This window comes from Diceros bicornis, chromosome 12, assembly GCF_020826845.1.
Source record: "Diceros bicornis minor isolate mBicDic1 chromosome 12, mDicBic1.mat.cur, whole genome shotgun sequence".
Taxonomy (NCBI): domain Eukaryota; kingdom Metazoa; phylum Chordata; class Mammalia; order Perissodactyla; family Rhinocerotidae; genus Diceros; species Diceros bicornis.
This window is the reverse complement of record NC_080751.1, coordinates 14,520,388-14,541,761: the sequence shown is the minus strand read 5'-3', so window position 1 is coordinate 14,541,761 and position 21,374 is coordinate 14,520,388. Positions and strand designations below refer to the sequence as shown.

General features: G+C 51.5%; 3 protein-coding genes across 9 annotated transcripts; 1 reads left to right on the top strand and 2 right to left on the bottom strand.

The window, feature by feature from the left end:
* Positions 1–2,514: 2,514 nt before the first annotated feature.
* MRPL53 (mitochondrial ribosomal protein L53) lies at positions 2,515–3,791 on the bottom strand. Its single transcript, XM_058550881.1, has 3 exons — positions 3,621–3,791; positions 3,411–3,523; positions 2,515–3,303 (listed from the first exon to the last, which is right to left on the bottom strand). Exons 1-3 carry the CDS (start codon positions 3,710–3,712, stop codon positions 3,170–3,172), a joined length of 339 nt encoding a protein of 112 aa, XP_058406864.1. The 5' UTR covers positions 3,713–3,791; the 3' UTR covers positions 2,515–3,169.
* Positions 3,792–3,833: 42 nt separating this feature from the next.
* On the bottom strand, positions 3,834–10,960 carry CCDC142 (coiled-coil domain containing 142). 5 transcript variants are annotated; one of them, XM_058550867.1, is made up of 9 exons: positions 9,808–10,952; positions 9,433–9,519; positions 9,204–9,353; positions 8,935–9,065; positions 8,749–8,862; positions 5,885–5,999; positions 5,494–5,671; positions 5,184–5,383; positions 3,834–5,038 (listed from the first exon to the last, which is right to left on the bottom strand). In XM_058550867.1, the coding sequence occupies exons 1-9, from the start codon at positions 10,874–10,876 to the stop codon at positions 4,782–4,784; spliced, it is 2,301 nt and encodes a 766-aa protein (XP_058406850.1). In that variant the 5' UTR covers positions 10,877–10,952; the 3' UTR covers positions 3,834–4,781. The 5 variants fall into 5 exon arrangements, with proteins under 5 accessions (XP_058406850.1, XP_058406848.1, XP_058406847.1 ...); XM_058550865.1 differs by having other exon boundaries at positions 5,494–5,999; positions 9,808–10,956; XM_058550868.1 differs by having other exon boundaries at positions 4,835–5,038; positions 5,184–5,376; positions 8,935–9,353; positions 9,808–10,957.
* A 46-nt stretch (positions 10,961–11,006) lies between these two features.
* TTC31 (tetratricopeptide repeat domain 31) lies at positions 11,007–20,112 on the top strand. Of its 3 annotated transcripts, none has more exons than XM_058550871.1 (13): positions 11,007–11,173; positions 11,337–11,425; positions 14,606–14,708; positions 14,826–15,058; positions 15,234–15,317; positions 15,781–15,837; positions 15,948–16,028; positions 16,136–16,330; positions 16,626–16,677; positions 16,759–16,849; positions 16,928–17,069; positions 17,286–17,387; positions 17,572–20,112. In XM_058550871.1, exons 1-13 carry the CDS (start codon positions 11,134–11,136, stop codon positions 17,842–17,844), a joined length of 1,542 nt encoding a protein of 513 aa, XP_058406854.1. In that variant the 5' UTR covers positions 11,007–11,133; the 3' UTR covers positions 17,845–20,112. The 3 variants fall into 3 exon arrangements, with proteins under 3 accessions (XP_058406854.1, XP_058406852.1, XP_058406855.1); XM_058550869.1 differs by having other exon boundaries at positions 17,569–20,108; XM_058550872.1 differs by having other exon boundaries at positions 17,286–17,328; positions 17,569–17,724.
* Positions 20,113–21,374: the final 1,262 nt, after the last annotated feature.

Below are 21,374 nucleotides of genomic sequence, written 5' to 3'. Positions count from 1 at the left end.
TTGGGCTGTTTTTTGTTGTTGTTGTTTTTCAATAACGACTATATATTAAGAACCTGAGACGTTATTCCGAGTATTTTACATTTAACCGCCCCCCACCTCACCCCAATCAGGTGGCTGAAAGCTATGGCCTAGAAAGTTCAAGCAACTTGGCCCTGGCTACAGAGCTGGGAAATGTCTAGCTTGGAACCCAGGTGTACCTGAATCAGACTGGATCATTTTGCCCACACCCATGCCTTCTTTCCTAGTGAAGTAGAGAGTGCAGGAGTGGACCCAAGAGGAAGCTTGAGATCTGTTCCAACATATATATATATATATATTTGTGTGTGTGTGTGTGAAGAAGATCAGTCCTGAGCCAACATCTGCCAATCCTCCTCTTTTTCTTTTTTTGCTGAGGAAGACTGGCCCTGGGCCAACATCCATGCCCATCCTCCTCCACCATTATATGGGACACCGCCACAGCATGGCTTGACAAGTGGTGTGTCAGTGCGCACCCGGGATCCGAACAGGGGAACCCTGGGCCGCTGCAGCAAAGCATGCACTTAACCGCTTGCGACACCAGGCTGGCCGCCCAACATGTTGTCTTTAAGCAACCCTGTGACTTTAGACAAGTCATATCTCCACTCAGTCTAGGATTCCTTATCTAGATGAACCCTAAAAGGACCATAATGGTGGTACATGCACTTAAGAAAATGCTTTTTTTTTTTTCTTTTCTACAACTCAAGAAGCAAAGGAGCTTAGGGTAAGGATCACTTATGTCCATGTCAGGGAAAGCTGTAGGAAGGAGGTAGCATCTGCACCTCAGATTGACCTAGAAGAGTCAATATTATATTTGATGGTGCTTCAGAAATGCAGCTTAGATTCATAGTTACTTATTTCTCATTAATAGCTCAGCATAAAAGGTATTTTCATAAAGTACAAATCCCTATCATCCTTTAAAAAACTCTACTCCACAACTTTATGCTGGTTTAGCTACTAACACACCTCCCATCCAAGTGCATTATATAAAACTAATACTTGATGCTGCATGCCCACTTCTTATTTCACTATAATCTGATTTCTAGCCCCACTCTCCACTGGTAGACTTTTTGCTCATTCAACAATCATCTGCTGACCAAACCCAAATCTGCTGACCTTGCTACTATTGCACCTGGTCCATATCTCTCTTGTAGCACTTATTACATACCTGAGTTTCATTATTCATCTTTGTAATCCAGTACTAAATTACAGGCACAAGGTAGATGCTAAATATTTGTAAATTCAACAAATGTTTATTGCACATTCTGTATCAGGCACTATGCAGGGTGCTGGGGACACAGAGAAAACAGCCCCAACCTCAAGTTCACGATCTAGAAGCAAAGTGCCAGCGCTCAATCCATGTTTACTGCAATGTTTGAACCATCCCCATTTTTACAGATGAGAAGAGTGGGTAAGTCCGGCCAAAGATAATAGCCAGTTAGCCACAGAGATGGGGGACTCAAATCTAGGTTGTCAGTATCCTTTTGACTATGGCATAGGCCTCTTAGATAATAACACCTATTACACTTCCAGTAATGTTCTAGGTACTTTACAGATATCAATTCATTTAATCCTCTCAACACTCCTGTGAGGCAGATACTATTATTCCCATTTTACAAATGAGGAAAGTTACTGAGAGACTAAGTAATCTGTCCAAAAATACATAGGTACTTAAGGGCAAAGCTGGGATTTCAACCTCAGGCATTCTGACTCTTTACTCCACTATACTGCCTCCCAGTAGTTTTTTTTTTAAAGGGGGAGGGAAAAAAACCAGCCCTTTGAAGATAGCACCATTTTAAGCAGAGAAGCAGTACAGTAATGTGTTGGAGAGTCATGGAAAATGTATTTGGCAAAGTACACAGCAGCCAGTGTCCAGAGATCCTTGATTGCCTAGCTGAACATCTGAAGTTCTTCTCTAAACCAGTGGCTATCAACCATTTTTTCCTACAACCATGCTAAGAAATAATTCTATATTGCAACCAAGTATATGCAGAGACACACACACACACTCTTTATATAATATCTATATCTATCTACCTATCTATATATTCATGATTATATGTTTAAAACTTAAGTTTCTTAAAAGACTTCTACCCATTCTGTGTGCCACGCACTCTGATACTTTTTATTCTATTTTGTTTTTTAAAGGTTGATTTAACCCCCTAAATTGATTTCATGATCCACACTAATGAGTGGTAACCTAGTATGAAAAACACTTTAGGCACTGTTCTCTGAAACAAGTAGTAGTAGTAAGACATAAAACCAGTAATGTGCTTTGGAAAGATAAAATAGAGCAGCAGCAAAAATTAGAAAAAAGGATACTGGGTGGAAGAATGCAACAATGACACAGGAGAGTGACTGGGAATGGACAGACCATTTCAGGAGCTTTTGTTGAAGACAGAGTATTCTGAACTTACTGACTGGATATGCAGGGAAAGGGAGAGGGCAGAACCAGAGATAATGCTGTAGTTTCCAGTCCAGTTAAAGCCCAGCCCTTTAAAAGGAATGGGGAAGTCCTGGGGAGAGGCTAGTATATGTATGTGTGAGATTATCAGTTCTTTTTCGGACAAAGAATGTTGGTGGGATTTGGAGGATATTGGTAGTAAGTAACCTGACTATAGCACAGAAGTTGAGATTAAAGCCAAACAGAAATGCAGGGTTTAACCGGAGAGGGTAGCTCAAGTTATGATAGAAGATGAGATGCCCCAAAAATAAAGAGAGAAGAAAAAGAAGGATGAGAGTAGTACATCCTTATGGTTAAGAAAAAAAGGACCCAAGAGGAAGAGAAGTTCCACAAGAGAGTGAATCGAGAGCGGCAGAGGCTACTGAGATGAAAAGATGAGGACTGAGAAAACAGTACTGGACTTGGCTAGTAAGTGTAAGAGGTTCCTTGAGTGAATGGTGGGAGAAGCCAAATTCAAAAGGGGTTGAGTGATGATAAGAAAGTGAAATAAATTCAAGTTTATCCCGACCCCTTCCCTATCTTGTCTTGTCTCAGACACTTTGGTTGGACTTGTAGTCACAAGGCTCTTTTTTTTTTTTTGGCGCTCCGTGGCTCTCCAGGTAGTGATTTGAGTTATTAAATCAAGCTCTTCTTAGATAAGTGTTCTAGTAGTCCCAGGCTAAAATCTGCTTGTTGGTCTCTCCCGCGCTGTCAGCGCCCGGTCCCAGCGCCTGGCTTGTCCCCGCTACCCGCCGCGCCTCTGGCCTGGATGTGGGAGGCAAAGGCAGTGAGCATTTCCCGGGCGGTGAGGTGGGCGGCGCGCATCACCAGGCGATGCCCGTCTCCTGGGGAGAAAATAAACGCGTCAGGCCCAGGGGGGCCGGCGGGGCTGGGGCTGAGGGCGCGCGGGCCGCCGGCCGCCCCTCCCGCCCGACTCCCCACCCGAGCCCACCGAACAGCACTTCCACGCAGGGCTCGGAGCCGTCGTGCCGCACGTCCGCAATCACCAAGCAGTTGAGGTTGGTGGAGCGCACCTTCTCACTGCTCACCGCCTGGAGGAAGGTCCTGCGGCGAGAAGACGGCATGAGCGCCAGGCCGAGGGGGCTAGACCCCGTGGGAGGAAGGCGCGCCTCTTCCCGTCCCCACGCCCTCTCCCTCGTACCTCGTCGCCTCTACGTTCTTCTCGAAGGGGCAGAACTGAACTCGAACCTGCTTGACAGACCGGAGCCCGAGGCGAGCCAAGGCCGCCGCCATAGTGACTTCCGCCCCGGAAGGACTCACGCGGGCGGAAGTGTCGTCTGGGTGAGAGGCTGTGAATAGCCGCGCCGACGCAGCAGCAGAGGCCTCTGCTGTTAGCCGCCCGCCGCCCGCCGCCCGCCGCCCGCCGCCCGCCGCCCCCGGCTCCCCAGCCCGACAGGAGGACGAAGGTCAGGAAGCAGAGAGGTGGAGGTGGTTTCGGCACAGGATATGGAGGGTCCCAGAGTAAGCGGTCAATAAATACTACCTATCTTGTACCACGGTGAAGACAATAAATTCATAGTGCAAAAGCCGTTTGCACTTGGCTCTGATAATACGTCCGTCTTCTGCAGCCTTTCCCCTTGCGGACCCTGCTGTGCCAGATCTGGGTTAACGCCGTCTTAAGTGCTGGTCCCTTCCAAGGAGAGGGCACTACCACAGCAGGGATTATACACCTACCAGGGGGTAAACCCCACTAAGGTAACTGAAGATTAAACATGGTGGACTCTGAATAACCAAAGCTTACTCGTGAAGGTCCTACAGCCCAATATTCTTAAATGACTGAAAATAGTAATAGGGAGAGGAGTACAGGGTAATATAGCTCTTGGGACTGATCAAGGTGTAGAAATGCCTATTCCATCTCTGTGGTTCCTGAGGAATTAATTTTGTGTTTAGCCTGGCTCCTGGGACTTAAGAGGAAGTGGCATCTAGTCTCTCTGCTTTCTATTGCTTTTTCTCTTTCCCATTCCCCTGGGATCCAACCCTATAGCCCTTCTCCCAGCGTCTGGCCCTCCTTCCAGCGCCTAGCCCTGAGATGCCTTCACTGGTGGGGAACCAGGCCTGAGCCTCCCAAGGAGGCTGACCTCCAGGTTCCAAGCTGCGGTTTTGCCCCTGACTCTGACTTCCAGGCACTGGAGTGATCTTGGACCCTTAGCTTGTAAGTCCAGGCTCTATGGAGCTTGTGGTTCTCAGGTGTGCTTTCTTCCAAGCTCCCAATTGTAAGCTTTTTAAATATGCAGTTCTCAATGCCTGGGCTTTTCTAGCCAGAGATGGGGAGCTCTGACTTTCTGGCATCTGATCAGGCTCCTTAGGATTCAGAACTGGTCCCCAGGCAGGAAAGAAAAGGCAAGTGCCAACGAGGGTGCTGGTGCTGCCTCAGGGCAAGCCAGGCCTGCTGATTTCCCACCAGGTAAGCCTCAGGGCTGGGTCCCCCTCCCCACAGTGTGCTTAGCAGCTGAGCTGTCTGGGTTGGGGGTGCTCCAGGCTGAAGAGGGGGCTCCAAGCTCTCCAGGCTGTTGAGGCTGCTGCTGGGCAATTCCATGGTCTGGACCTCATTACATGCACCTGTTAAGGCAGGAGTGGAAGGCAGGTGTCTGGAGGGGTGGGGGGGATGCTGAAGCCAGATCAGTGATGAGGATGGGAGATGGGGCACATAAAGTAGTGAGCCAGGGGCAAAAGAGCCTAGAGTTGGGAAGGGAGAGGGACTCACAGCAACAGGGAGGCCACCTGTGGCCTCGAGTCTTGGGCAGGGGCTGCTGCAAGAGGCATAGCAGGGCCCCGTCCAGCTGCTGGAAGATGCTGAGCATGAGCAGAGTCTGGCGAAGTTCAGGGGACAGGCCCCACTGCTCCTCCTCCAGCAACTCCCGGACCACTCCAAAGTCTTGTCTGAGCTGCAGCGTCCCCTGCAGGCTGAAGGCCAAGGTACAATGTGGCCGCCCGACCCTCCTGCCTCTACAGACTGCTCTGCCCCACCTATCCCCACCCTTTCTCCCCCTGCCACTGCGTCGTTTTCTCCCCACCTGAACCGGATCCCATGGGTGAGGATGTGGTCAAGCCAGGCACCCAGGATGGCAGTCAGCACCTGGCCGAGGGCAGGGGCCTGGGCTTGGGGTGGCAATCCTTGCAATCCTTGCAACACAGGCTCCAGTACAGTACGGACCACCAACCAAGCATACTCACTAGGAGTGCTGGGTAGTTCTGGAGTGAGAGAAGAGAAAGGACAGAATATGAGGCTATGGAGATCCATTGAGTCCCTAATGGGGTGTCTGGGGGCAGAGCATAGGATTTTGGGGTGGGGGCACACAGAAGATGAGGACAAGGATGGAGACAGGAGTGGAGCCAGGATTTGGAGGGGTTGGGATACTATTATGCCCTGGGAACTGTGGAAGGGGATATCGGATGAGGAGTTACCAGGACGGAGACGATGCCGCCAGTACCGACCCCGTGGCATGTAGAGTTCAAAGCCCTGCGTGGCTTGTTTATGACATTCTTGAAAAAAGAGACTTAGTGACTCTTGAGGCAGGAGCTGTGGGGATAGGAAGAAAGTAAAAGGGGGCTTATCTGTTAGGGACTTGTTGAGTTATGATGCTCTTCTAAATCTGAGGTGTTTAACCTGGCATCTATAAAGCCCCAGAATGGAATTGTACGCATAATTACGTGGACTTGGGCATTTTCTGAGGAGAGATGCCATGGCTTTTATTGGGTTTTCCAAAAGGTCTGGACCCAGAAAAGATTATGGACAACTGCCCTAGGATTATCCTGCTCTCCTCAGCTTGGTTCAGAGGATGGAAATCCTCCAGATTACTTTTATTCTATAGGAATGTTAATAGGAAAAAAAGAGGGAGACACCCTCACCACCACCAATGTTCAAAAGCAAATGCTAGAGAGAGGTGTCTGCATGATCTGTGGGCAGACAGAGGCTGAAGAAAGAAAGGGGAATTGTATGATCTTCTGTCTGTCATCTGTGAAAGGAAGGCAGGAACTGTGTGTAGACTAGGAGCAACGACTATAACTTTCTGAGATCCAGGAACCTTTGGAACATCTCTACACTGAATATTCTTTACAGCTTACTTCCATTTCTCCACAACAATGTAACCCATAAAACAAGAAAAGGCCCATGTGCCAGTTTGGTTTCTTTGGTTTGATAGATTTTATTTTTGCAGGAGGAAAAGACAGCAAAAAAGAAGGGTCTCTACTCCACAGCCCATCTTGGAGGAGAAGAACTCCAAGAAATGGGGTATGTGGTGACAGGTCTGTAACAAAGAGGTGACTGGATGCCTGTCAGCCTGAAGAGAGAAAGGGGCATGGGGGGGCCAGACATGGAGGGTAGAGCCTCTGTGGCTCCTGATACATATCCTGATAACAGCTTATCTAAATCCAAACTCTTTCTCTCTTCTCCCAAAAACCAGAACCCCCTTCTTCCTTATTTATGCTAAGGAAGTTACCCTTTTGTCAACTGACATTTGTTAGGGACTTCTACATTCAACACCCTGAAGAAATACAAGTTCACACTATGAGATTGTCCTTCTCTATGAGGCGTCACAGTCCAGGTGGGGAGAAAACTCACAACGTCTGATTCTTCTGTTTCATCCCAGTGCTGTATGTGGTGGAATGCCCAGAGCGGATGCCCGGCAGTGCAATCACCAGGCAGAGGAGCAAGGCACGTAGGGTGCTTTGCACACTGTTTGGTTCACATGGTGAGCACACTGTCCGTGTCCCTTTTGCTCTGTTCTCACTGCAACTACCAAGAGCTGGACCCTTCTCATATTATGTGCCCCCACCTCCCTTCTATCCTGATCACTATAGCTGGACCAGACTCTATCACTGTCTTCACTGTTCCCCTTCTGCTCTTACAGTGGCTCCCCATCACTCTTGAGATAAAGCCCCAAATCTGTGGGCTGGTGTTCAGTGCCCTTCACAATTTGATGCCAATTTGCTTACTCCTTCACAATCCCCCACCCCGGATGCGTGTGCACACGCGCGCACACACACACACACACAGAACTTCTGCTTTGGTCAGGCCATCTCCTCACTACTCCCCCAAGGAACTATGAACTGCCCACCTCCAGTAACCCCTGCTGCTCCTCTAAGGCTGTCCAGCCACCAGCTTGAGCCCTAGGCCCTGTATGGAGCTTCTGTCACCACATGCCCACCATGGCCTCCTCAGGGCTCCCATGACCACCACTGTCCACGCTACTCATGAGGAGCCTGTTTCGGGCATGTTGAGTTGACAGAGGCAGCAGTAAATTGAGGTGGAAATGCCCAACAGGCAGGTGCAGACGGTGGATTAAGGCTAAACTGTGGGAGTCCACAGCACCAAGGCACTGTGGGTAAGCAGGAATGCAGAGAGAAACGGAGCAGAGGGACAAGGACTGAACTCTAGAGCCATGCCCCTATTCAGGGCAAAGAGGAGAAGTTTGGGCAGGAAGAGAAAACAAAAGACAGACATTTTTCCATAGTAGGTATAGATAATATGCAAAATGGGGAAAAATTAAAATAGAAGTATAATAGTTTTATTCATAATTTAGAAGAAAATAAGAAAACAGAAGAAACAGCCAAGAATGGATGAAGGTTACCACTGTGGAACAGGAATCAGAGTGGGGGCAATTAAAGTACTATTTCTTCATTAGAAGCCTTCTAAAATAATATTCTATTTCACTTTTAAACTATGGACATGTATTACTTTAATAAAAATACAAATTACATGTTTAGAAAAGAGGAGAAACATTGTATCAAAAACTAGTAAGTGAAAGGAAAGATTCAATCATTTATCTTGCTTTTTTTCTACAAAATATACCTCATAGTAATCAAATAATGAGGGCAAGTTTGGCTCCATAGGAGTAATCTAACTAATCAATGAGGAAGGAATGATAGAATTGGAATACCACTACTTTGCACCCTCTAATGAAATAATGGATCTAGGCAGTGATCCCCAGTGGCGGTTAATATCACAGAATGAGAGCCTGACATGGGGGGTGGGGTATAGATGAAACAAAATTGACCATGACTCGATAATTGATAAGGCCTTGGTGGTAGGAATATGGGAGTCCATTATACTCTTCTGTCTACTTTTGTATATGTTTGAAATTTTCCATAATAAAAAGCTAAATAAAGAACAAAAAATGAACAGAGCAAGAAAAGATGAATTTAGCAGAGACTCCAAGGAGATTCTAAGTCACTGAGATGTTCTAGCTCCACCACCACCACCCCACCAACCCCAAACGGCACAGAACCAGGTCTTAAACTGCCATTGTCTGGGCCTCTGCTCTCCTCACCTGAATCTGTGCAGTTAGCTTCCGGATCTCCAGGCCCAGCTGCTGCTCCACTTCCAGGGCCAAGCTTTCCTCTGAGGCCAGGCGAGACAGAGCTCCTGCCTCATGCAATAGAGGCTTTGGCAGAAACAAGGAGTGAGGTCTGAGCCCAGCCCAGGCTGCTCCCCTCCCCACTCCCTAGCTACTCACAGGTAAGTCCTTCTGGATCAGGGGCAGGAAGGAACCTGGGGCCCACGCTGCCAGATGCTGCTGAGCTCTCCCCCAAAACCAGAGCAAGGTGGTCTGCAGGGTACAGAGCCCCAGGGCAAGGGGTGCAGGACCTGGGCAGGGGGAGGGACAAGTATCTGAGGGATCAGGGAGCACCTTTGGGAGGAGGCAGGCTTCAAAACAGAGTGAAGGAATAAAGTGGATATCCTCAACTGTTCTCCTGTTCCCCCATCCCCAGCCCCTTGTCTCACCTGGAGGCTGATAGAGGAGCAGCCTTGACTTGGGTTCTCGAAGGGCATCCAAGAGAGGAGGGAAGAGCTGTTGCAAAAGTTCAGTGGTATGAGAGCATGAGGGAAGGCTGCTCTGATCTCCACCAGCAGATCCCAAGGCCTGGCAGAAGCCTGAGGATGAGAGGGTATGGTTTGATGGGGAAGGGGCAACCTGGGGCTTATGTCACTCCCTATGCCCCTTCCTTCTCACCTTGGTCCCAGCTCCAGATAAGAGACTGATGCAATAGGTTGTGACACAAAGAAGCCAGCTCCTTCTCACACTCCTGAGGCAGGGATGCTAGAGGGAGAAATGACGCTAGAGCCTCAGAACTAGGCCTCTCTTTTCCACAATCACTGCCCACTCAATGATGGGGGAAGAGGGGAGGCTTCTGCCAAGACTCAAGACTGGGGTGGAAGGCAAGACTTTGCCTTGTAAGCTCAGAAGCTACAGCCTGAACCCCAAATGGGAAGGGGGGTGTTCATTCTAAAGGACCTGCTTATAGTCAGGTTGGCAGGTGAGTGAGGTGACTAGGGAGAAGGAAGAGGCCCCAGTCTTCCCAAACACCCACCCAAGCCCATCACTCACCCTGACCCAGTGCCTGACTCAGCTGTTCTGCCGCTCCCCTGGGGTCCCTCCAGGGTCCTAGACTTAGGTCCAGACTCTGAGCACAGGCTGCCCACAGCAGGGTCCAGTACTGGCTCCACAGGGCTCCAGCCCCTCCAAGCCCCAGCCCGCTGCTGGCTGAACCCGCCACGCCTCCCATCAGGCCCAGGAGCCCTGGCAGCAGCTCTCGCTCCTCATGACACCGCCTGCGGAGCTGGTCTCGCAAGCCCGATCCCCTGAGCGCCTCATCCAGCCGACCTGCTACCTGGCAACCCCGCTCCCCCGTCAGGAGGCGGAGCACACGGGCCGGGGGGAAAGGGCGCGCTGCCCCTGGAAGGTGGCTCACGGCTTTTCCCTGCAGCTGGTGGTAGGCGGGAAGCGCCAGCAGCAGGTCGGCGAGTTGGGACGACAAGCCCTGGCCGGCGGGCGCCCGGCCCAGAGCGCGAAGCTGCATCTCGATGGCAGCATCTAGGCTCTGGGCGGCTAGTCCGGCAGGGCGCGCCACGAGTAGCGGCTCAGGAGTCTCCCGAAGGCCGGTTCGCAGAACGGCCCCTCGGGAAGGGTGCGGCAGCAGGTCGCGGCACAGCTGAGGCAAGGGACCGGGGCCGGGGGATGGCGCGCCGGGACTCGGGATCCTCAGGAGGCTCACGGCGGCCTGTAGGTGGCGGGCGTAGTCCCGGGCCTGGAGCAGCTGCTCCCGCTCGCGGTGCAGCCGCAGCAACACGGCCCGGAGACGCTGCAGCACGGGAGGAATCGGGCCTCCAGCGGCGGGCTCCCGCCTCCAGTCCGCGGCGCCAGCCTCATGGTTCTCTCCCGCCTCCGCCGGCGCCGCCCACCACGGCTGCCCTCCTGGGGCTCCGCCGGGCCGCGGGTCCAGGCAGGGGATGCTCCCGGCAACCGGCAACCCCGGGCAGCCCTGAACGTCCCGGCCGACAGCGCCCGCCAGCCTTCTCTCCCGCGGCTCTTCCCCAGCGCCGTCGGGGCGCGCCCACAACGGCGGCACCGTAGCAAGCGGAGGCAGAAGGCCACCAGAACGAGACGCCTGGGCCATGGGCGGCGTGTCCCGAGCGAACCTAACGATTCCCACTTCCCCGCACCGCCCAACGCCCGCGGTAGCCGGGACTCCGCCCCATCCCAAGAGCCGTCATTTCTTGCCCCGGAGCCGCCGGGACCGTCATGGACTCTCTCGCGCTCCGTCGTCCGAGGCTTCTGCCCCTAACAAAGATGGCTGCCCACTCTGCCTTACCCCGCCCTTCAGCAGGTGTCAAATACGAGACTCTTTCACTTTCGAGTCACTGTTGACGGGAGATGGCGCCGATTCCGAAGACTGTGGGGCGGATCAAGCTAGGTGAGCTGGTGTGACAAGACGAGACGGGCTCCAGGAGGGCAGGGCCAGCCTCACTTGGGTCTGTCTGTGTTCAGTAGGATTTTGTGCTTCACGCGGTGGGCGGAGGGCTCCGGCCCATCCATCCTCAGCCCCCGTTACGCGCCGCCGCCTTCCTTTCCTCTAGATTGCCCTCTGCGGCCTGGCTGCCCGCTGGGGGTCGCTGCTGTCCCCAAACTCTGCAAGGAATTCGGTCCTGAGGACTACGGCGAAGAGGTAAAAGGAACTTCTAGCTCCCCCTCTATCTGTTTGTCTCGGTCTGGCGTCTTTTCAACCAGTTGTGCTGAGCCCCTCCGCGGTCGGGCGTCGCGCGGGGCTCCAGGGGCTCTGGCGAGGCGTAGCCTTGGGCCCTGCCCTCGAGGAGCGTACGGCCAATGGGGGGGATGCCGGGGACCGGGTCGATGCTGCCATGACAAGTGCTTGAAGTGGGCAGGGTTGGCAGACGAGGGTCTCTGAGTTGAGGATTGGGGAGTAGGTAGGAGTTCCTTGGGGAAAGATATTATGAACAGAGGGAACAGTGTGAGCAAAGACACTAAGGCAAGGAAAAGTTGAGAACTTCATTGAAATGAGACCTGAGTGGAGGGTTTGTTGGAACCTTAAGAGATGAGGTTGGGAAAGAAGGCAGCAAGTGGCTTGAAAGGCCGTGTCTAGCACAGGGGTTTGGATGTCCTCAAGTAGGTGATAGGGTTATTGAAGGAGAGACAGGACCAGATTTGGGAGCACTGAGAAGCTATGCTTCCATTTGCTTCCTGGTTATCTTTAAAATCTCGTACTCAAGTCTAGAATTTCATTCATCATCTTTGCAAATTGATTGCTTTTCTTCTAATCTTAGTTTTGGTTAATAACACAAATTTCTATCCAGTTGCTTAATCCATAAATCTGAGAATAATTCTATATAATCCTCCCTTTCCTTTACCCATTTAGTAAGCCACTAAAATCTACTTCTGAATTGTCTCTTGAATCAAACCCATCATTTCCATTCCTGCTCCCTTTGCCATGGCCTTAGTTCAAGAACTCATTCTCTCTGGCCTGAACAGTTGTAATGGCCTTCTAACTAAACATTCCATGCCTAGACTCATGTCCTTCCCCAGTACTATATCATTTGAACCTTTCACTCCCCTGATCAGGTCCACTCCCATCACTGACAGGACAAGGTCCAAACTCACTGAGTCACACAGGATTCTTCAGATACAGCTCCTGGCTGCATCTCTGATAGACTAGCCTCCTCAGCAATCTCTCTGCCTTTGCTCATTCAGCACACACTCACTGAGGAGCAACTATGTACCAGGCACTGTTTTAGGCACTGGGAAGACAGTAAACCAAACCGACAAAAATCTGTGTATTCAGTGAATTAGAAGTAGTTATTGGGGGACAGCCAGTCAATAAGTAAACAATATAGTATGTCAAATATGAGAAGTACAAAGAAAAATAAAGCAAGAAGGAGGATAGGGAGCACTGAGTGGAGTTTAGAGGTTTCTCGTTTTAAAAGAAGTGGTCAGAGAAGGCCTCTCTGAGAAGGTCTAAGCAGAGATCTGAAAGGGACGAACGAGTGAGCCATTCACTGGGGAAAGAGCATTCCAGGCAGAGGAAATAAGTACAAAAGCCTTGAGAGGGGAGCACACTTCAAAGGAGACCCCTGTAGCGAGAGGAGGGTGACAAGAGGGTAGGAGATGATTTATGAAGGTATTGGGGGGCCAGATCATGTGTGGCCATGTAGTGAATTAAGAGAATAGCATAGACTGTGTTTGGAGGAGAGGTGGAAGGTCAAGGAAGTCTTTTTTTTTTTAATATGGCTAGACTGGGCTGAGGAGGGAGAGAGCAGTTGAAGATATAGGAAAGACACTATATATTTGAGTGGCACATTCTGGGGAGGCTGCCTAAAATGGGCCCAGAGCATGTGTTATTTATGCGTAAGTTCCAGATAGGAAGTTGAAATAAACCCACGAGGAAATTGAATTTGAGAATAAGACTTGAGGAAAGTGCCCAGCAGTGTAACTGAAGATGCCGTTGAGTCAGGACTATTTCCTGAGGGGAGCTCTGGATCTAACATTGTTTAGAAAGTTGACTATCCTTCAGTGATCTGAAGCCCTACCTATGCATGATTTTAGCACTCTGACATTTCATGTGGCTTCTAAGTTTCTCAGTCAATGGGCCACCACCTAGTCAGGGGTCTGCCCTGTTTAGGCCTGATTAGGCCACATAGGGACATGATGATCCCTGTCCTCTGAAGCTTACACTAACTGAGGAAACAATTCTTATCAGAATCACAGAATGCACAGGCCCAGCCTGGAAGAGTCTTGCACCGTTTTGTGAATGAGGAAGCTGAGGTCCAGAGAGGTTAAATGACTTGTCCAAAATCAAACAGCCAGGGAGTGGCAGAGCCAGAACTAAGATGTAAGCAGCTCTACCCCAGCAAAGTGTTCTCTCCAGTTCCAAGCTGCCTCACCAGTTAAGAGAGCAGTAAAAAGCAATGAATAATAAGGTTCTAAATTGTATAACACAGACTATATGAGTGCAGCTTGGTTGAGTGAGGGCAGGGACAACTGGAGATGAAAGGCTCTGGGATTTATACAATGTTACTGTAATAAACAAAAAATTAAAAAAAAAAAAAAAGAAAGGCTCTGGGAAAGCTTTGAGTGGAGATGGAATGTGAACTGGACCTTGAAGAAGAGACAAGATGCGGTGAGAAAGAAGCTCAGAGCCAGGAGGGATTTGAGGACAGCTGGGAGAAGACCCCAAGGCTGGAAGGAGCCTGGTGGCAGAGGGAGGACGGCAGCTAAGCAGGGGAGGATTGCAAGGGAAGATTGTAAAGGTCAGCCAGGGAGCTTTTTGGAAAGCTCCAAATCTCAGGCTGAGGAGCTAGTTTCAGTCCTGCCTGTGGCCCTGGCAGTGGGGGATTACTGGAAGTTTTTGAGTAGGGGAGTAATTGCTGAGAGCTTGGTTTTGGGAAGAAACAGACAAAGCGTAGGGGAGAAGCCAGCCAGGTCCTGCCACCTTCACTTAGGCATGAGGTAATTCCAGGGTGGGTTATGTGGGTCTGTTCATATTCAAGGCTATGACAGGGGGGAAGAGCAGGTAAGAAGGCTCCATTTCAGGGGCCTCAGTGTGGCTGACCTAGTGGCAGGTCCAGGGGAGGAGATCCTGGGTGGTGGAGAAGGCTGGGCTGAGCGCCACACTCAACCCTTGGGAAGGCAGGAGAATAGCGAAGGGAGGTGATACACCATGAAGGCCGGAAGCAGCGTGTTTTGAGGTGCTGAGCGGGGAGAGGTTGGCCAGTGAGGGTCTTCGGGCTGGGTGGCTGGTTTGTGGTTGCCATGGTGGAGGGGTCAACCCAGCCAAGGCTCTTGCTCCCAAAGCTCCCCCCAACACCAGCCTCCCCTCTCCTCCCCCTCCCAGGACATAGAGGATTTTCTTCGACGGCTTGTGGAGAGTGATCCCCAGGGCCTGCACCAGATCCGTGTGGATGGGAGCAGCGGGCGGCTGCAGCTGTGGCACCATGGTGGGGAGTGCAGGGGCTGGGCCCAGGGATCGAGGCTGGTACCCTGGGGAGGGCTGGCCCTCAGATGCTGCTCTTTCTCATGTTCTTTCTTTCCCTTCTCTTTCTTCCTCCTGACAGATTACCTCCTGAACCGTTTCCATGACGAGGGGAAAACGACTGGACAGAGTGATGACAGGGGCAAGAGGGCTGAGGGAGTGGGCACTTACTGTGGTCTCCAAAAGTCCTTCCTCTACCCTCCCCAAGGGTCTAAGCCCTGCCCTCAAAGCCCCTCTGCCTCGGCATCCTTCCCCAGTGGTTCAGACAGCCTATTCCAGGTGGCCATGCCCCAGAAGCTCCTGCTGACTGAAGAGGTGAGACTGTCACAAGGGGCTTCACCTTCACCTAGGGTTCTTCCAACCCCATATGCCCATATCTCTGTTCTCCCCTGATCTGGACCTTTCAAGATCCTTCCATACTGCTTGCCTCCCTTTCACCTTCTCTCTCATTCCCTCTCTCTTTTCCTGTCACCTGCCCTTCCTCCTCCAGGAAGCCAACCGCCTGGCTGAGGAGCTGGTGGCTGAGGAGGAGCGCATGAAACAGAAAGCAGAGAAGAAACGACTCAAGAAGAAGGTAGCTGGAGGGTGAAGGAGTGGGAGCCCAGAGGGATTTGGGGGAGGGAAAGAGGGAAGCTTTGTGGGAACAGGAGAGAACTCAAAGGGGCCTGTAGTGGATCCTCTTGCCGGTGGGGCCCAAGGACTCAGGGCCTGGAGGGTCTCCTGGAGGCCTCATGGTGCAGTAGTTCTGGAGTCACTCTATACTGCCTGGGTTGGAATCTGCCTCCTTCTTACTTTAAGACCTCTGTGTGGTGACTCTCTTGTCTGCTTTTTCACCTGTAAAATGAGGATAGTAACAAAACCTACCTCATAGAGTTGCAAGAATAAAATCAGATAGTATATGTAAAACTCTTAGTCCAGTACGTGACATATAGTATATAATGTACACATGAAGAATTGGTTTCAAGATACAAATTGTGTGTGTGTATGTATTTAAGTATAGTGCTCCAAATATGTCCTCCTCCTTATTATTATTGCAGCGTCAAAAGGATCGAAAGCGACAGGAGCGCTTGGAGCAGGCTGGCGGGGAGACCAAGGTGAGTGTCTACAGGCAGGTCCTAAGAGCACCAAGTGCCAGGAAGGTGGTGCTGAGAAGGCAGGCGGCTCAAGGTGATCCCAACTCTGTATCTGTCCACCTTCCCTCCAGGCCAAGATAACCTCAGATGGGGATGGGAGCCCCCCATCCAGCCCTGGGAACCCAGCTCCAGGACAGTGTGGTGAGGAAGAGGTGAGAGCCCCTTCCTTCCCTTCTTGGTCTCTGCCCACCCTCCCCTCCTCCTACTCCAGGACATACTTCATCCCCACCCCCTCCCTAACTGTGCTTTCTGCTCACAGGACTCACTGGATCTATCTAGCACTTTTGTGTCTCTGGCTTTGCGCAAGGTTGGGGATTGGCCCCCCAGTGCCCGCAAAGAGAAGGGACTGAGCCAGGAGCCCCAAGGCAAAAGCCTGGGCCCCCAGGAGAAGATGGGCCAAGAGGAAGGGAGCCTTCCAGGAGAAGAGAGCCCCAGGGAGAGTCCTAAAGCAGAGGTGAGATGGGCAGAAGAACCTCGACTGGAACCAGTGGAAGGGGTGCCAGAGGGCTCTGGGAGAAGGAGTTCTCTGGCCCCAAGATTAAGAGACCTGGAGTCAAGCTCCGTCACTGTTACTCTGACCCTGGATAGTTTCCTCTGCAGGAAGGCAGGGCTGATACCTTTTGCAGAGCTGTCATGAGAATTACATGAGTTGGGTGACGCTAATTGCAACATTAACTGCTTGAACAAAGGAAAAGGATTTGGGGAGGCTGAGGTCTTGAGCCCTGCTTGACTTTGCTCCCCATCCCTAGGCATCTCCGGGACTGCTGGCAGCTGCCTTACAACAGAGCCAGGAGCTGGCAGGTGAGAGTCTCTCTCTCCCTCCTCACCCCACCCTCCCTGGGGTAGCCCCATCTGAATCTTCCCACCCTCTCTCCTCCCCAGAGTTGGGTACCAGCTTTGCCCAAAAAGGTTTCTACCGCAAGGCCGTGGTCCTCTTCACCCAGGCCTTGAAGCTCAACCCCCGGGACCACCGGTAGGTGGGGGCTTGGTTGCTTGCTGGGTAAGTCAGGGTGCTGAGGACCCAGACTTTTGGTCACCTTATCTTTATCAGGTTATTTGGAAATCGCTCCTTCTGCCATGAGCGGCTGGGTCAGCCGGCGTGGGCCCTGGCCGATGCTCAGGTGGCCCTCACTCTACAGCCTGGCTGGCCCCGGGGCCTCTTCCGCCTGGGCAAGGCCTTGATGGGACTGCAGGTAATGGGTCTGAGGTTGGAAGCAGAGGAGGACTTTGGGTGGGATGGGATGGGGATTGGGCCTACATTGATGTTTGCTAGTATATTAAGCTCCTAGTACCACAATGTCACAATGTTAGTGGTCCTAGGAGCTGGAGCCAGTTTGGGAAAGGGGGTAGTTTTAAGTTCCTTGACCCTGCTGACACCTAAACTTTCCTCTTTCCCTGTGGGACCACAGCGTTTCGAGGAGGCAGCTGCTGTGTTCCAGGAGACTCTGAGAGGCGGGTCCCAACCTGATGCAGCCCGGGAGCTCTACTCTTGCCTTCTGCAACTCTCTCTGGTAAGGGAACCAGGCCTACTCTCATGCTGAGGGGACAGCAGGGAGAATTGGCTGGGATTGCAACACCAAGCAATGCTACCTTCTGCCTCAGGCGGGTAAGGGTGGGCAGGAATGGGTGGGATGAAGGACATGGGCTGGGCTGCTGGGAAAAAGTATCAGGTGCCCCCTTCTCCCTTCTCAGCAGGATCAGCGAAGAGGAATCCGTGCACCACCTCTGTCCACTGGGTTCCCCCAGCCATTTCTCCACGCTGAGCTCAGTCGCCCTCGAAGCACTGCTCCAAGGGCCCCTGGCCTTCTGTCTCCACCCCTGCATTATCCTCCATGTCACCCGAGCCATTCCAACTGGCCCCTTCCCCAGACTCAGAGTGGAAGACCCCCTCCTCACCAGCTCCAGGACCCCTCAAAGGACTGGGGCATCCTGGGACGTGGGCCCCAGCATCTACCTCAGGCCAGATGAAGGAGGACTTGACCCTCACAGGACAAGGCCATGTGTGCACAGGGATGAGAGACACTATCTGGTGGCAGTTCACCACGTGTTTTGAGACCTTGTACTCTAATACCATAGTTAAGGACACCCCTGGCAGTCTTTCCTCTTGCCATGGAGACTTTCTGATGAGAGAAAGGAGCCATGCATCCACTGAAACAGCCTTTCTTTGGTTCTCAAGCAGATGGCTTCTTTTGGGGACAGTAAGGAAAAATAAAAAAAGGCTCAAGAAAGGATCTGTACAAAAGTTCAGGTTTTCAGACTATAACAGGCCCAGCAGAGGGGGCATTTGGGGCTTGCTCTGCTTGTTGGCCCTGGGGGACTCATTGGCCAGCCAGAGGTCTGTGCTCAGGAATGGGGTCACAGTGATGAGTGAGGCCCGAGTCCTGCCCCTCAGCTGGATGGATGCTCACCTCTTCCTAATCCCAGTTCCTGCCCTGTTTTCTCCAGCCCCAGCTCCTTCTGCCCTGTTTCCTGTCCACATTTCTATGCACATTCTGACCTCTCCTTTGCCCAGTAGTTGATGCTCACCTCCTCCCACTGCTAGAAAATTCACCAAGGCTTTTGCATTTAGGAAGTCCCTTACCACCCACTGCCTGGAGCTGGCAGAGCCCATACATCTCCACACTCCCTCACTGCTGGTCTCCTGCTGATAGGGCCTCAGCAGGTGCCCAGGCTGCTGCCACCTTGGCTATGCTCTTTCTCTGCTCCAGCACTGAGCATTGTAACTAGCCTTTCCCCATGGGAATGTACTCAGTTTTTCCACCAAGGGTCCCTGCCCCCAAAGAAGGCTATATACTTCCTGTGTAAGAATCATCATCACCTTTTGGTTTCTCCTCTAAGATCCTGGCAGCTGCCCCTGGCTGGTTCCTCCCTAGCCCTGCCTAGGACTCTCAGCTCATTTAAATGTGGATCTGCAGGGGACTTTTAGGCCTCCCAGAATGCCTTTCCCAGAGGAACCATTCATCACAATGAATGATTCTTGCTGCCCTTTGGGTCTTGCTCAACACCATTCACACCTGGAGACAGGAGGTACTGAAACACCTCCTTTATATAGGGCTTTCCCACCTCCTTTTATTGTTTATAATTACAGGCCTCGTAGATACACATCTCAGGATGAAGTCTGCCATTACTAGTTGGGTCACTTTGGGCACGTCTCTCAATGTCTGTGCCTCAGTTCCCTCATCTATAAAATGGGCAATCCCTACCTCACAGGGCTGTTGTGAGGACGGAAAGAGCAAGTGTGAGAAAATACTCACCAAGTGCCTGGTACAGAGTGGGTGTTAAATAAACCAAATTTTATCTGCAACTGTCCTACATGTTCATGAATCCCACAGTGGGAAGAGAGATGTATGAGTGAATTGCTGCTTATTTCACAAAATAAAGAGTTCCTGGGACTGTGGTTCTCAAAGTGTGGTCCCTGGACCAGCAGCATCAGCCTCACCTGGGAACTTGTTACAAATGCAGATTCTCAGGCCCCACCCTAGACCTTCTAAGTCAGAAACTGCAGGAGTGGGACCCAGCTGTTTGTGTTTCAGTAAGCCCTCCAGGTGATCCTGATGCACCCTAACATTGAGAAGCGGTGCCCTAGGACCTAGCAGAGGAGACGCCCATCCAGAGGCCATTTTGGTGGTACAGGTTTGAGTTTTGTTTATCCAAGGCTTGATTACAAGAGGTGGCAGCACTGGGCTAGAATTTAGGAAGCTTCAAGTGGAGGGGGTTTGTGGCTCAGAGCCCGCTGACTGGACCCTGCCTTTCTAACTAGAATTATTTGCCCTGGGAGTTCTTTGCTTATGCCTGGTTGGGGAGTGGAGTTCAGGAGAGGTGGTTAAGGGATGATTATATTACAGTGACTCCATAAAAGGCCTGCCCATCTGGCCTTCTTGTTCTGGGCCAAGAGGGTTACTTCTCTGCTTTGGGGACTCCATTAGGGCTCCTGGCCCCTCAGAGAATGGACACCCACCACTACTGTGTAGTATCTTTGCTTTCAGGCTGAGCTGGCTCCTTGCTCTTCCAGCCTCTCGAAGAAATGTCCCCTCCCCAGTACTTCTTAGCCTATCCTGGATTTGAATCTTCTCCAAGAGCCACAGGACTCCTGACACCTGGACCACCGCCCCCCCCCTCCCCCGCTTTGCCCCACACTCACACCGCTAACTGGTACGGTTCTGACCCAGCAGCCTGAGTTCTGAGTCCCCAGAGCTGGAAGCAGAGTGATCCCCCATCCTGGTTTTCCTGGGACTGAGGGATTTCCTACATCTGAGGGTGTAGGACTTTCAGTGCTAAAACTGGGAAAGTCCTGGAAAAACAGGAGTTTGTCACCCTAATCTAAAGGTTCTGGAGAGGCAGCCTTTACAAGGGGGTGAAGGGAATAGAGAAAGGGCCCTGAATAGGAGCCAGGGGAGATGTGTGTGTGTTGTGTATGTGTATTGAAGGGGCAACACAGGTGCAGAGAACACTTTTTGTACATAATGGCTGACAGATTCTTAGCTCTACACTAATAGTCATTGTCTGTTTCTGTGCATGATGCCATTTTTATTCCGGTTGCCTAGGTTTGTGAGGTCATCACTGACTCACGCAATCTTTGGTCACTGGGGGAATCACACTGATTACTCTTTGGGACAACCTCCCTCCCCCCTCCATGTCTGGCCCTGAATTCTCTCAGCTTTTACCTTCTGTAGTAGCCGGAGATACACCTTCTTCAGGTCACTGCCAGTCTCTGCTCTTTGGAGCAGATTAGCCTGCTCCAAACAGTGCTCTCATGCCTCTCCTGGAAATCCTCCAAGGAACAGGGTCTGTCCTGTACAATGCCTAAATTCCTGCCTTTAGTCCTTTTTCCTCTCTTTTCTCTGTAAACTCTTTTCTTCTTTCCATTAGGCCCAGTCACAGTTACAGAGACAGAACCTGTAATGGCCAAAAGCATCAGCTCCTGAGTCAGACAAGCAAGGAGGTTACTCCTAGCCCCTCTTACAAGCTTGATAACATGACCAAGTTTCCTTGGGCTTCTGTGATTCAGTCTCCTTATCCTCAAAATGAAATTAAAGTCTCATTATCTCATGGGGATATTGTGAAGATTAATCCATGCAAAGCACTAGGAACTGTGCTCAATGACTGGTAGCTATTACCTGAAAATGCCAGGTTCCCTTCTGCCTTCCGGCCTTGTTCACCCTCCCTGAAATATCCTCTCCTGGGACCTCCACCTGCATCTGAGGCCCTAGCTGACCCCCTTGAACCCTGGATGGATTATTTCCAGAGTATCATTGTGGCTTCTGGGCAGAAGCATGGGAAGGTCTGAGGAGGGAGGAAGGACTGAATGGGGGTAGGGCAGGAAAGAGGCCTAAGTATGGTCTCCTGAAGATAGGCTGGGATGGCCTGGCTTGGGGGAAGGCCTGTAGCTACTGAGTGTTCCTCTTCCCTCCCCATCACACTACAGAAGGGTGATTAATCACCAGCGGAATCAATCTCAGAAATGTCCACTGGTGGGGGTAGGCTGGGATCTCCACCTC

Bases quoted from the DNA above. Each gene is read 5' to 3' on its own strand.
- MRPL53 (XM_058550881.1), bottom strand. From the start codon at position 3,712: ATGGCGGCGGCCTTGGCTCGCCTCGGGCTCCGGTCTGTCAAGCAGGTT. The intron at 3,524-3,620 runs GTACGAGGGAGA...TTCTCGCCGCAG, and splicing joins AAGAACGTAGAGGCGACGAG to GACCTTCCTCCAGGCGGTGA. The intron at 3,304-3,410 runs GTGGGCTCGGGT...TTTTCTCCCCAG, and splicing joins CTGCGTGGAAGTGCTGTTCG to GAGACGGGCATCGCCTGGTG.
- CCDC142 (XM_058550864.1), bottom strand. From the start codon at position 10,876: ATGGCCCAGGCGTCTCGTTCTGGTGGCCTTCTGCCTCCGCTTGCTACG. The intron at 9,354-9,432 runs GTGAGAAGGAAG...TCTCATCCTCAG, and splicing joins TATCTGGAGCTGGGACCAAG to GCTTCTGCCAGGCCTTGGGA. The intron at 8,863-8,934 runs GTGAGTAGCTAG...TTTCTGCCAAAG, and splicing joins TGATCCAGAAGGACTTACCT to CCTCTATTGCATGAGGCAGG.
- TTC31 (XM_058550869.1), top strand. From the start codon at position 11,134: ATGGCGCCGATTCCGAAGACTGTGGGGCGGATCAAGCTAG. The intron at 15,838-15,947 runs GTGAGTGTCTAC...CCTTCCCTCCAG, and splicing joins AGGCTGGCGGGGAGACCAAG to GCCAAGATAACCTCAGATGG. The intron at 17,070-17,285 runs GTAATGGGTCTG...GTGGGACCACAG, and splicing joins AGGCCTTGATGGGACTGCAG to CGTTTCGAGGAGGCAGCTGC.